This window comes from Neovison vison, chromosome 13 (genome assembly GCF_020171115.1).
Source record: "Neovison vison isolate M4711 chromosome 13, ASM_NN_V1, whole genome shotgun sequence".
In the NCBI taxonomy this organism is placed as follows: domain Eukaryota; kingdom Metazoa; phylum Chordata; class Mammalia; order Carnivora; family Mustelidae; genus Neogale; species Neogale vison.
In genome coordinates this window covers 8,713,991-8,726,847 of record NC_058103.1, presented here as the reverse complement: position 1 = coordinate 8,726,847, position 12,857 = coordinate 8,713,991, and the positions used below count along the sequence as shown (strand labels likewise).

The 12,857-nt window shown below is 45.6% G+C and overlaps 1 protein-coding gene across 1 annotated transcript in view; it reads left to right on the top strand.

The window, feature by feature from the left end:
• Positions 1-5,735: 5,735 nt before the first annotated feature.
• The window catches only part of AK7 (adenylate kinase 7), a 76,838-nt gene continuing 69,716 nt past the window's right edge, over positions 5,736-12,857 (top strand). Inside the window, exons 1-2 of the mRNA XM_044231240.1 lie at positions 5,736-5,865; positions 10,481-10,669. Of these exons, the coding sequence (XP_044087175.1) occupies positions 5,761-5,865; positions 10,481-10,669 (294 nt within the window). The 5' untranslated portion in view covers positions 5,736-5,760. The remainder of the gene's footprint in view (positions 5,866-10,480; positions 10,670-12,857) is intronic.

The window sequence follows — 12,857 nt, the reverse complement described above, 5'->3', positions numbered from 1 at the left end:
ATAATTTAATAATCTCCCTTATTTAAATATAATGATAATAGTAGGGATTTAGTGAGGGGCACTCTTAGATTCTGTCAGAGAATATATCAATGAAACCATTCTGGAAAGCATTAGTAATAGAACCTTTACAAAACTTACAACCTCTGTACCGGTAATATCCTAGCAAACTAGCATAGGGAAGTGATTCAGCAGAAGACATACTACTACAAGGATGTTCATTTTCTCTAATGCAAAATTGGAAAGGCTCTAAAAAGTAATGGTTATGCCACATGCTCTTGATGGAAAAATATGCAGCTGTTAAAAATCATGGGAAAGATGTCAACAGGAAAAAATTCCACTACATGATAAAAAAGGATATAAAACTATGATCTATCTTTGGGAAATCTACAGTGTTCTACAGTGTTAATAGTAGCTATCACTAGGTGGTAAGATAAGTCATTTTCATCTCCTTCATACTTCGTCACAGTTTCTGTGTTAGCCTCTGTGCACTAGATAGAGGGGAAATAAGATCGATCCAGGGTTTCAGCCAGCTAGAGGACCTTTCTCTAGCAAAAGCATGAAACTAGGCTAAGTTGCATTTGCTCCCAGGATCCTTGAAGAGGCAGTAGGATTATGAAGACAGAAGACTGCCTGCCTCTTTTCCCATGATGACTCTCTCCCCACCTTTCCTCTAGGTCATCAATCGCAAATCAGCCCCCAGTGGTGTCCTGATCCTCACACACGGCGCAGTTCCGTTCAGTGTCCAAAACACAGAATGCGTAGAGGGGAGCAGGGTAGAAACACAGATCTGACATAGGCTGTGTCGACTTCAGAACTCTGCCACCAGCCCCCTGTTTTGTGGATGACCTAGCTGAGATTTGGGCAGACAGACGGACTGGCTCAGGAGCCCACTTCTGAACACTAGAGTTGGATCAGAACCCAGTCTTCTGTCTCCACCAACTGTCCCCATCCAGTGTGTGTTGATAAAAGCATCACCTGAACTCTGGTTATAGGTGCATATCATTTTATTGTGCTTGACAGATAATGCAGGATTTTTGGTCACATAGGTATTTTAGGGTGGTCAGTGATCTTGGATGTTACTGTAGTTTGGAGGGGGGTGCCACAAACTGTACCCATATAGGCTGGTGAACTTAATTGTAAGTTGTGTCCTGACTGCTCCACTGACCAGCCATTCCCCTCCCCCGCTCCCCTTCTCCTTGCACTTCCGTATTCTCTGAAACAGTATTGAAATTAGGCCAGTTAGAGACTCTACAGCGGCCTCTTTTTAAGTATTCGAGAGAAAGGAAGTATCACCCATCTCTCACTTTATATCAAAAGCTAAAAATGATGAAGTTTAGTGAAGGAAACGTGGAAGGCCAAGATAGGCCAGAAGCTAGGCCTCTTGCACCCGTTAGCCGAGATGTGACTGCAAAGGAAAAGCTCCTGCAGCAAATACACGAAGAATAAAGCAAACCAGCCTTACTGCTCATGGGGAGGAAGTTTGAGTGTTGTAGAGGGAGGAGCAGCCAACCACAACATCACCTTACGCTAAAATCTAATCCAGATCAAGGCCTTAACTCTTCAACGCTAGGAAGAGTGGAAGAGGCGAGGAAGTTGCAGAAGAGTTGAAAGCCGGCAGAGCTTGTTCAGGAGGTCTAAGGCAAGGCCACATCTCCATACCACGCAAAGTACAAATCAAAGTAGCAAGCTATGGAGAAGATCTGGCTAAAACAATGAATGAAGGTGGTTACACCAAACATTTTCAGTGCAGATGAAACAGCCTTTATTGGAAGAAGGTAACTTCTAGGACTTCTAGTTACCTAGAAGGTAGGACTATGGTAACTAGAGAGAAGTCAGTCCCGGGCTTCAAATGATGGGCTGACTTGACCGGTGCTAATGCTCCACTGACTTCAAGCAGAAGCCAATGCTTACTCACCGTTCCAAAAAATTAGGGCCCTTAAGAATTACGTGAGGGGTGCGTGGGTGGCTCAGTCACTGAGAGTCTGCCTTCAGCTCAGGTCATCATTCTGGGCTTTAGCGCTGCACTGAGCTCTGCACTCACCATGGAGTCTGCTTTCCCTCTGCCCCACCCCGTTCTCACTCAAAATCTTAAAAAAAAAAAAAAATGTGCTAAACCCTCTCTGCTCTATAAACAGAACAAATAAGCCTGGCTGACAGCACATCTGTTTATAACATGATTTCCTAAATAAATTCATTTCTAAATAATACTGCTCATTGACAATGTACCTGGTCACCCAAAAACTCCGATGGAGATACACAGTTAAATGAATGTTATGCCTGCTACCACAACATCTGTTCTGCCCCATGGATCAAGGCGTCATTTCAACTTTCAAGTCTTATTTAACTAACACATTTCAGGGGTGCCTGGCTGACTCAGTGGGTTAAAGCCTCTGCCTTCAGCTCGGGTCATGATCCCAGGGTCCTGGGATGGAGCCCCTTATCGGGCTCTCTGCTCTGCAGGAAGCCTGCTTCTCCCTCTCTCTCTGCCTGCCTCTCCGCCTACTTGTGATCTCTGTCAAATAAATAAATAAAATCTTTTAAAAAAAAATCATCTTGAAAAGCTATATAGCTGTCTTACAATTCCTCTGATGGATCTGGGCAAAGTAAATTGAAAACCGAAAAAGGCTTCACCATTCTAGATGCCGAGAAGCATTCATTCATGATTCACGAGGAGAGGCTGAAAGACCAACATTAATAGAAGTGTGGAAGAAGTTCATTCCAACCCCCATGGATGATTTTGAGAGGCTCAAGATTTCAGTGGGGGAGAAAACCACAGATGGGGTGGAAACAGCAAGGATCCTAAGGATGGGGCTGCATGGCTGCAATCTCACGATAAAGCTTGAACAGATGAGGAGCTGCTGCTTATGGATAAGCTGAGAAAGTGGGTGTCTTGAGATGAATCTCCTGATGAAGATTGTTGAAATGACGACAAAATTAGAATATTTAATAAACTGAGTTGATCAGCAGCAGGGTTTGAGAGAATCTACTCCCAATTTTGTAAGAAGTTCTACTGGGACGCCTGCATGGTCTAGTTGGTTAAGTGTCTGCCTTTGGCTCAGGTCATGATCCAGCGTCCTTGGATGAAGCCCCATGTTGGGCTCTCCACTCAATGGGGAGTCGGCTTCTCCCTCTGCCCCTCCCCCTGCTCATACTCACTCGTTGGCACTCTCTGTCTCTCACTTTGTGCACTCTCTTTCTCAAACTCCAGTAAAGGAAATCTCTCAAAAGAAGAAGAAAGAAGTTCTGTGGATAAAACATTATCAAACATTATCACATGCTACAGCAATCATTCCTGAAAGGAAGAGTTAATCGATGCTGCAAACTTGATTATTTTAAGAAATTGCCCCAGCCACCCCAGCCTTCAACACCCACCACCCTAACCAGTCAACGACCATCAACAGTGAGGCAAGACCCTTGCTGAGAGCTCAAATGACATTTACCATTTTTTAGCAATAAAGTATTTTTAAATTATGGTATGTACATTAGTTTTTTTTAGAGATAACTCCTATGGAACACTTAATCAACTATAGTATAGGGTAAACAATTTTTATGTGCACTGGGAAACCAAGAAATTCATTTCACTTGCTTTGTTGCAACATTTGCTTTATCATGGTGGTCTGGAAACCAAAATTCTCCAAGGTACCCCTGTGTATGAGAGCTGATTTTGAAAAAAGGAGTAACAGTAAAAGAAAGGTACATTACTTGTTAATAGAGTTTCATTTTCTCACCTACCAGTACAATAGATGATATAAAACTCTGGAAGCCATCCACTTATAACTATGGTGCTTGCTCATTTAGCTGTTACCAGGAATATAAACAATAAGAACGAAACAACGTGAGATATTTTATAGTGACACTTCCAGTTGAACAGCTTTCAAAATACCTGCTTAACTGCATATCAATGGGGACAAACTAAAAATCAAAAGGGGGCATCCAGTGAATTCTAGACTATTGGAACTAACAAGTCATCAAGAAGATCTACTCCATCAAGTTTTGCACAGGTCTTGCATGAATATTTTTACATCTTGTTAACTTCAAAAAAAAGAATGTTGCTATGAGCAAGCTGTTCCCAAATTGAATGCAAAATTTCAAAGTGTTAATTATTTTATCAAAACAAGTTTTAATGAGACATGTATATAAAAAGATGGTGGGGTGGGGTGTCTGGGTGGCTCAGTCAGTTAAGCATCTGGCTCTTGATTTGGGCTCTGGTCAAGATCTCAGGTTGGGGGCGATCCAGCCCAGCATGGGGCTCTATACTGGACATGGAGCCTGCTTAAGATTCTTTCTCACTCTCCCCCTATCTTTCCCCACCATTAGTTAATTAGTTAATTAATTGAAACGGTGGAGGCCCAAAAAAAAAAAAGAAAGGCTCCCATTTGCAGAAGTGGGCCTTATAAGTTGCAGAAAAAAAATTTTTTTTCACCTTTGGACACCACTACAATAAAGACTGTCAAATATGTCTTATTCAATCGTAATAGCCCTGTTAGGCTGGTGAGTTCATGCCTCTTTTAAAGCCAATTTATCAGCTGGGGTAAGGTTAAAACGTTGTCCCCATCACTCACAGATGGCTGCAGAGCTGGAATTCAAGGCCAGATCTGCTGAGTGCCCAGATCCTCCAAGCTGGCTGGAACTCCTGGGTCACATCCATTTTTTTTTTTTTTTTAATAAATCGGTAAAAAAAAAAAAAGAAAAAAGAAAAGGAAAGAAAAACACCTGAAAAACGCTGTATGTGTTCAATATTCACATTTTTTTTTAAAGATTTTATTTATTTATTTGACAGAGAGAGATCACATGTAGGCAGAGAGGCAGGCAGAGAGAGAGAGGAGGAAGCAGGCTCCCCGCCCGATGCGGGACTCGATCCAAGGACCCTGGGATCATGACCCGAGCTGAAGGCAGCGGCTTAACCCACTGAGCCACCCAGGCGCCCCCTCAATTCACATTTAACAAGTTCTTGTTTGGAGCACGAAGAATTTCAATAGAATCCAAGATAAGGGCAGAATGCCCACAAGGACATCTGTGGTCCCGTGATAAGACAAAGTGAATGTCCTCTTTTAACTTGTCGGTTTATCTGGGCATCTCCCTGTATAATCTCATTTGGGAAGTCAAAAGCCTAAATTCCATCTTTGTGAACGTGGACGACAGCCCAGCACGGAGGCCTCCACCGGCCACCACCGCCGCCCACCCCCTGGGGTCTCCCCGCAGCGGCTCCTAACAGCCCCCGAGCCCGCCGAGCCCCACAGACCGAGCAGCGACTGGCTGCACCGTGCGGGCCACACGCGCTGTCGTTCCGGCGTCCGGGACCCAGAACTCCACGGCGGCAGCTGCTCTCGGCGCTGAAGGACGGTCACGTCCCCCCGGGCGGACCATCCCACAGGGGAATGGGCTTCGGGCTTTCCCCGTGCAGCAGTTATTTTCAATCCCCCGGGTCTCGTGAACCCTGGGGCGCGTTTCCAGTTTCGGAATGAAAGAGATGACAGGGAGCGGCGGTCACTTGGCCTCGGCGTCAGGGCCCGGGAGGCTCCGAAAGCGGACTGCCCCGGCCGGAGAGTACCGGGCGTGGCGCCAGAGAGCTCCCGGCTGGGGAGAGACCGCGGCCCCAAGGCCCAGTCGAGCCCCGCCCCCGCCCCGGTGAGCCCCGCCCCCGCCCAGGGAACGCCCCGCCTCGCGCCGTAGGCCCCGCCCCCGGAGAACCAGCCCCCGCCTCACCTCCTTGGCAACCAGAGGGACGCTTTCTCCTTAGCAACCAGGGCTGCTCCCACCATGGCTGAGGAAGAGGGTACTGCTGCAGCCACGGAGAAAGGTAGCCGGATCCAGAGGGTGTTTATAAACCTGCTGGATTCCTACAGCAGCGGGAACATCGGGAAGGTGAGCGGCGGCGGGTCGGAGTACAGAGAGCCCCAGTCCCCAGCTGCCAGGCCCCCGCCCCGGGGTGCCCGAGTCCCCGAACCCAGCGAGGGTCTGCGCCGCGGGGCGCTGCAGGGCCTCCCCTGATGGACGGTCCCTCGTCCTGGGCACAGTCCGCACGCGGAGCGCCCTAGAAGCCCAGGTGTTCGGCGCTCGCCGGTCCGGCGCGGCGTCCTCCCCATCCACGAAAGGAAACCGAGGCTCAGCATGTTCGTTCTTCCGTCCCTTCCACGTGCATGTGGAGGGTCGTTTGAGGCACGTTTTGTTTATGTGCCAGGCACTGTGTGGGGCCCTGAGCCCCGCCGAACTTCCCTACCCTCCGTCGTTAGCCCTGGGGAATGAGGATGTTCCGAAAGAGGGTCCTGAGACCGTTCGTCGGAAAAGACGCAGTAGTCAAAAGGAAGCCATAGTTTTATCATCTCCCTGGCCGGGACTCGTTCATCTCCGTTCTCCCCTCTGGAGCAGCACCGACGTGTGTCCTCACCCTGGGCAGACTTGGGGGGGCTAAGGATCCCACTTGCAGACAACACATGCTACCGAGAATAGGATGTGGCTGTAGTGCATACCATCTCTACTGGTTTCCTAGGGCTGCGGTCAACAACGTACCACAAGCTTCATGGCTTAAAACAACGGAGTGTATTCTGTCTTGGTTCTGGAGGCCAGAAGCCCAAAATCAAAGTGTTGGCAAGGCTGGTTCCTTTTAAAAGCTGCGAGGAAGATTTCTGCTGCACCTCTCTCTCTCTCTCTCTCTCTCTCTCTGTCTCTCTCGTAGTTTTTGGCACTTGCCAGCAATTCTTGCATCCTTTGGCTTGTAGACTCATCACTCCAACCTCTGCCTCTGTCTTCCCATGGTGTTTCCCGCAATTCTGTGTCCGAATTTCCCTGTTTTTAGGACACTGACCTTTGGATTAGAGCCCATTCTAATCCAGTATGACCTCATTTTAATTTGATTCCAGCTGCGAAGACCCTATTTCCAAATGGGGATGGGGAGTAGGGGGCCACTACTCCATCCAGTACCATCTAAAGATCAGTCAAGAAATATTTAGATTTAGGGGCACCTGGGTGGCTCAGTGGGTTAAAGCCTCTGCCTTCGGCTCAGGTTGTTCTCCCAGGGTCCTGGGATGAAACTCCACATCGGACTTGCTGCTCAGCAGGGGGCCTGCTTCCACCTCTCTCTGCCTGCCTCTCTGCCTCCTTGTGATTTCTGTCAAATAAATAAAAATCTTTTAAAAATATATAGCTTTAGATTATTTATATGTAAAAATAGTAATACTGTATATATGGCATGCAACAATATATATGGTAATATTTGTGATGGTGGTGTGAGAAAGGAAGCTATGAGGCTCAAGGAGGAGTCATTTGCCAGGACAGCAAACCAGGACTTAATTAATTTCAATCTCTCCAGGAGTGGAATTTTAGACAATCATCTAGAATTCTCTGCAGGGCATCAATGAGGTTGTCTGTCACAGGGCTCTCTCCATTCCCCAAAGGAAGATGAGGTAATTTGCATAATGACACCCCCCCCACTTCCCTAAGGGAAGGTGACCTTGCTAAAACAATCCTTTCTTTTTTTGCTAATAACTCCTCACCTCATAAAAACCTTCCATTCTGTGCGGCTTCTCTGGGCTCCCCTCCGCTTGCAAGATGGGATTTCTGCTGAATTCATGAATCACTTAATAAAGCCAATTAGATCTTCTAATGTTCTCTGTTCAGTTTTATTTTTTAGCAGTGTGTACATTGTATGTGATAAGTATCTACTACGAGAGACTAAAAATACATGATACATCTCCCACGGGACTAGAAAAGCAAGGGAGGGGGCAGAGAAAGGACAAGAGTACAATAGGCAAAAAAAAAGTAACAAAATATGTTTATTTAAAGAAAGGAAGCTTTAGGGCCGCCTGGGTGGCTCAGTGGGTTAAGTCTCTGCCTTTGGCTCGCTCGGTCATGGTCTCAGGTTCCTGGTATCAGACCTCACATCTGGCTCTCTGCTCAGTGGGAAGCCTGCTTCCCCTTCTCTCTCTGCCTGCCTCTCTGCCTATGTGTGATCTCTCTCTGTCAAATAAATAAATAAAATTTAAAAAAAAATTTAAAAAGACAGATGTAGTATGAAGGGATTTATGTCTTTCAAAAAGATACAGATATAGAGAAGATACGTAGGTAGATCGATAAATAGAGATGATCTGTATGCAGAAAATGTCTCAAAGTAGGGGCACGTGAGTGGTCAGTCGTTTGAGCCTCCAACTCTTGATTTCCACTCAGGGTCATGGGATCAAGCCCCACGTAGGGCTCTCTGTGCTCAGAAGAGAGTCTGCTTGAGATTCTTGGTCGTTCTCTCCCTCTCTCTGGCCCTTACCCTCACACCCCAGAATGAGCATCAAGCTGGAGGAGCTGATTCAAAGGCAAGCTCCAAGGCAGACGTTCTGAGTGGGAGTCGGAGGACAGAGAGGTGAGCGTGCAGGGAATCACACCCGGGACAGCAGGCACAGAGCAAGGGACCCTTTAGACTTGGCGGCCCACAAACATGTCTTAATTTCTTTTATAATCAGAAGGAAACAAATGAGATTTTAGAGTCAAAGACGGTGGGTCTTCATGGCAATACAGTCATGAAATATAATTTTTAGTATTTATTTTTTTTCTTGGAGGAAAGGACCCATGAAAGTCCGAAGATGGCCCTGCCCAGCAGCTCTCTGGTGCCCCACCCACTTTTTGCATAAATTTAACGAAGCGGAATCACACACAGAGGAGGGGGCATGCTGTGGGGAAATGTAAGGGAGAGGAACAAGCAGACTCCCTACACATCACAGAGCCCCTTGGGGGGCTCGATCTCACCACCCTGAGATCATGACCTGAGCTGAAATCAAGAGTCAGAGGCTTAACCCCCTGACCCACCAGGTGGCCCTCTGGATTATTTAAAAAGGGAGGTGACTTGATTGAGATTAGGAGGGTGGGAGGCAAGAGAATTTAAACTTTTTCTTTACCCCCTTTTGAACTCTGGCTATTTTTTTTTTACAGCACAATGTTTTTAGAACAAAAGCTTTCTTTTAGTTTGTAGAGATCTTTTCCAAAAGCTTATTGATAACAGAATGTTTCTGTTATTCCTTGACTGACCTGGGTTCCAGTTCTGAAATTTTAGGGAATTTCTGTTCTCCATACCAAGCCACGCAGGAGTGGGAATATGAAGCATATAAAAGAGATGGCGGCTGGGTCTCTAGTCTTCAGGCTCCTGCCCAGCTGGGTGAGACCAGCTGCTCCCCTGCCCCCACACCCCAACACGTCCCTGGGAGGGAGGAAGGTGGGGGTTATGGTCCATGTCCTGCCTTGGGGATCAGAAGGTACACTTGCACCCCTCCCTGCCCATGCAATCTTGGGCAAGCTCCTTATAGCTGGGCATCAGTGTCCTCGACTGTGAAATGGGATAATAAAATGGAATGTGTATTTTTTAACTTTTAAAAAATATTTTATTTATTTATCAGTCAGAGAGAGGGAGCACAAACAGGAGAGTGGCAGGCAGAGGAGAAACAGGTTCTCCACTGAGCAGGGAGCCCAATGCGGGGCTTGATCCCAGGAATCTGGGATCATGACCCAAGCTGAAGGCAGATGCTCAACCACTGAGCTACCAGGTGCCCCGGATTATGTATGTCTGAGAGAAACATGAAAATATATATGATATACTTAGAAGAAATGTATTCCCATAAGTGGTTGAACCTGACAAGCCTGGATTACTTACGTAAAATGACTGTTCCCAAAATAAATGAGGTGGGACTTCCAGTTTGTTTGGGGCTTTTTCTGTATGTTTTCCTCCCAAGGTATGATAATGTCATGATTGCTTACATACGTTTAACATGTAAATTACAATAAAATCATTCTTACTTACATGCAAGTAATTATATATTAAGTATACACACATATACCATACACATATATATGAAACTCTTTAACATTGCATAAATCACTCCCAGGGATAACTTCTGTAAGATAAGAAATAAAACTTCACCAACCTGATTTTTTTCGTCTTTTGAGAGAGAGAGCACAAGCTAGCAAGGGGAGCAGAGAGGGGCAGAGGGCGAGAGAAAGAGAGAGAATCTTAAGCAGGCTCCATGCCTGGTGGAGGGCTGGATCTCTTGACCCTGAGACTGAGTATAAGTAAAAAGGAAGACAGAAGATCTTATTAGTAATTTTTATATGGTTTACTTGTGAAATTGGGAATATTTTTAACCCATTGGGTTAAATAAAACATGACTATATTCATTTCACTGGTTTCCTTTTACTTCTGTTCATGGGGCTACTAGCCAGTTTAATTCACCAGAGTGGATACCATGACATTACTCCATTTCTATTGGGCAAGACCAGCATGGTGACCGCAGCCCTTCCCTGCCTGTTGCCAGAGCAGGGCAATACCCTTGCCACATGCTTTAAGCTCTCTGAGCCAGGGTTCCTCCTCCATAAAATAGAATGCTGTGAGAGCGCGCACTTTGCTGTGTCTCTCAGTTAGTGTTAACTTCAGCGAGCTACCAGTGTACAGCCCTCATTCTACGCTGTTCTTGTTGTTTCTTAGTACGTTTATGTTTTCTTGCAGTTTCTGTCTAACTGCGTCGTTGGGGCTTCCCTTGAAGAAATTACGGAAGAAGAGGAAGAAGACGAAGAAAATAAGTCAGCCCTGCCGGAAGCCTCATCAGTCAAACTGAAGGAAGGCACCTTCCAGATTGTGGGCACACTCTCCAAGCTCGAAAGCGTTCAGCCTGACTTTGCCGTGGAGACATACACTGTAAGTCTAGGTGGCTGTTGCTAAGAGTAAACCAAGGGCAGAGCCGCCTCGAGCTCCCACACCCTCATGGTACACTCTTAGCCTTTGCTTCCTCTCTCTTCTGCAAACTTGGGAGTGGGAGAAAGTGAGGGGCAGGTGGAAGTAGGCCTTTGTCCTCTGATGGAGAACAACCATGGTCTCCACTTTAAATGTGTGCCTTTACAAACAAAGTATTTAAATTAGATATTCTTGGAAGGGGTGGATCTAATCTAGACTTTCAGACTATAAAATTTCTAACCTTGGGGCACCTGGGTGGCTCAGTTGGTTAAGCATCCAACTCTTGATTTCGGCTTGGGTCGTGATTCAGCTTTGTGCAATCGAGCCCCGCACTGGGCTCCATGCTGTGTGCAGAGCCTGCTTAAGATTCTCTCTCTCCTTCTCCCTTGGACACCAGCTTAAAAAAAAAAAATTTCTAAACTGTGTTTAAAATGCATTCAACCCTAAAGGTGCCTGGGTGGCTCAGTGGGTTAAGCCTCTGCCTTCAGCTCAGGTCATGATCTCAGGGTCCTGGGATCGAGCCCCGCATCAGGCTCTCTGCTCAGCAGGGACCCTGCTTCCCCCTCTCTCTCTGCCTGCCTCTCTACTTGTGATCTCTGTCTGTCAAATAAATAAATAAAATCTTTAAAAAAAAATAAAAATAAAAATAATGCATTCAACCCTACATTACCCAACAACCCCAGGCCATGGCTGGTGGAAGAGAAACCTCCTTTGGTAATAACCCACTCCATAATAACACATCATTATGTTACTGTCTTATTGAGAAACAGTGCTGCTCTTGTCAAAAACCCTCCTCTGCTCTGGAGCTGAAGTATAACATGAAGACGGAGTTGGGGGATAAAGAGGAACAATTATTTTATTACTTTTCCAGGTAAAGGAGGCTGAAGCAGGCTAATGCCTTCACAACTCAGACCCTTCCAGTTAAAAAATGGGCAGAAGACACGAATAGACCTTTTTCTGAAGACAGCGTGCAGATGGCTAAGGGACATGTGAAAAGATGCTGAGCATCAGTCATCATCAGGGCAATTTTGATGAAAATCACAATAAGGTCTCACTTCACATGTGTCAGACTGGCTAAAATTAACAAGTCAGGAAACAACAGATGTTGGCAAACATGCAGAGAAATGGGAACCCTCTTATACTATTGTGGGAATGCAAGCTGGTACAACCACTCTGGAAAACAGTATGGAGGCTCCTCAAAAAGTTACCCTATGAGCCAGGAAGTGCACTACTCGGTGTTTACCCAAAGGATCCAAAAATGCTGATTCAAAGGGACACCTGCACCCCAGGGTTCATAGCAGCAATGTCTACGATAGCCAAACTGGAAAGAGCCCACATGTCCATTGATGGGCAAATGGGTAAAGAAGATGTGGTGTATCTACATGGAATATTACTGTGCCATCAAAAAGAATGACATCTTGCCATTTGCAACAACAAGGATGGAACTACACAGTACTATGCTAAGTGAAATAAGACATTCATAGACTAAATACCAAATGATTTCACACATAGTTCAGATTTAGGAAACAAAACACATGAACATACAGCAAGGGGAAAAAAAGAGTGTGGGGAAGCAAACCTTAAGAGACTCTCAATAATAGAGAACAAAATGAGGGTCCCTAGATGGGAAATGGGGGGGGTGGGATAGATGGATGATAGGTATCAGGACACGTGTTAGGATGAGCCCTGCGTATTTTATATAAGTGATTCTTATAAATTCTATATTCTATTGTATATTCTGTTCTAAATTCTATACCTTATAAATTCTGTATCTATACTTATAAATTCCTTATAAATTCTATATATCTCTTATAAGTTCTATATTCTATTCTATATTCTATTCTAAATTCTATACCTGAAGCTAATATGACACTGCATGCTAACTAACTGGAATTTAAATAAAAACTTGGGGGGGAAACAAATACTGTAGACCCACTTTTATAAGCAAACACAGGATTGCTGCTGCCCCTTGGAACAATGTGTTACTTAAACTGTAACCCCTGGAGGATTTCACTAGTTACCAAGCACATTTAGATATGGCCTTGAATACATATACTGGCAACAGGTCTTTGGGGAGAAGGATGATGTACGACTGTGAAGCTGGGCAGCTGGGGATACCCGGCCCACCCAGGATGGAACAAAAACCGCCTGC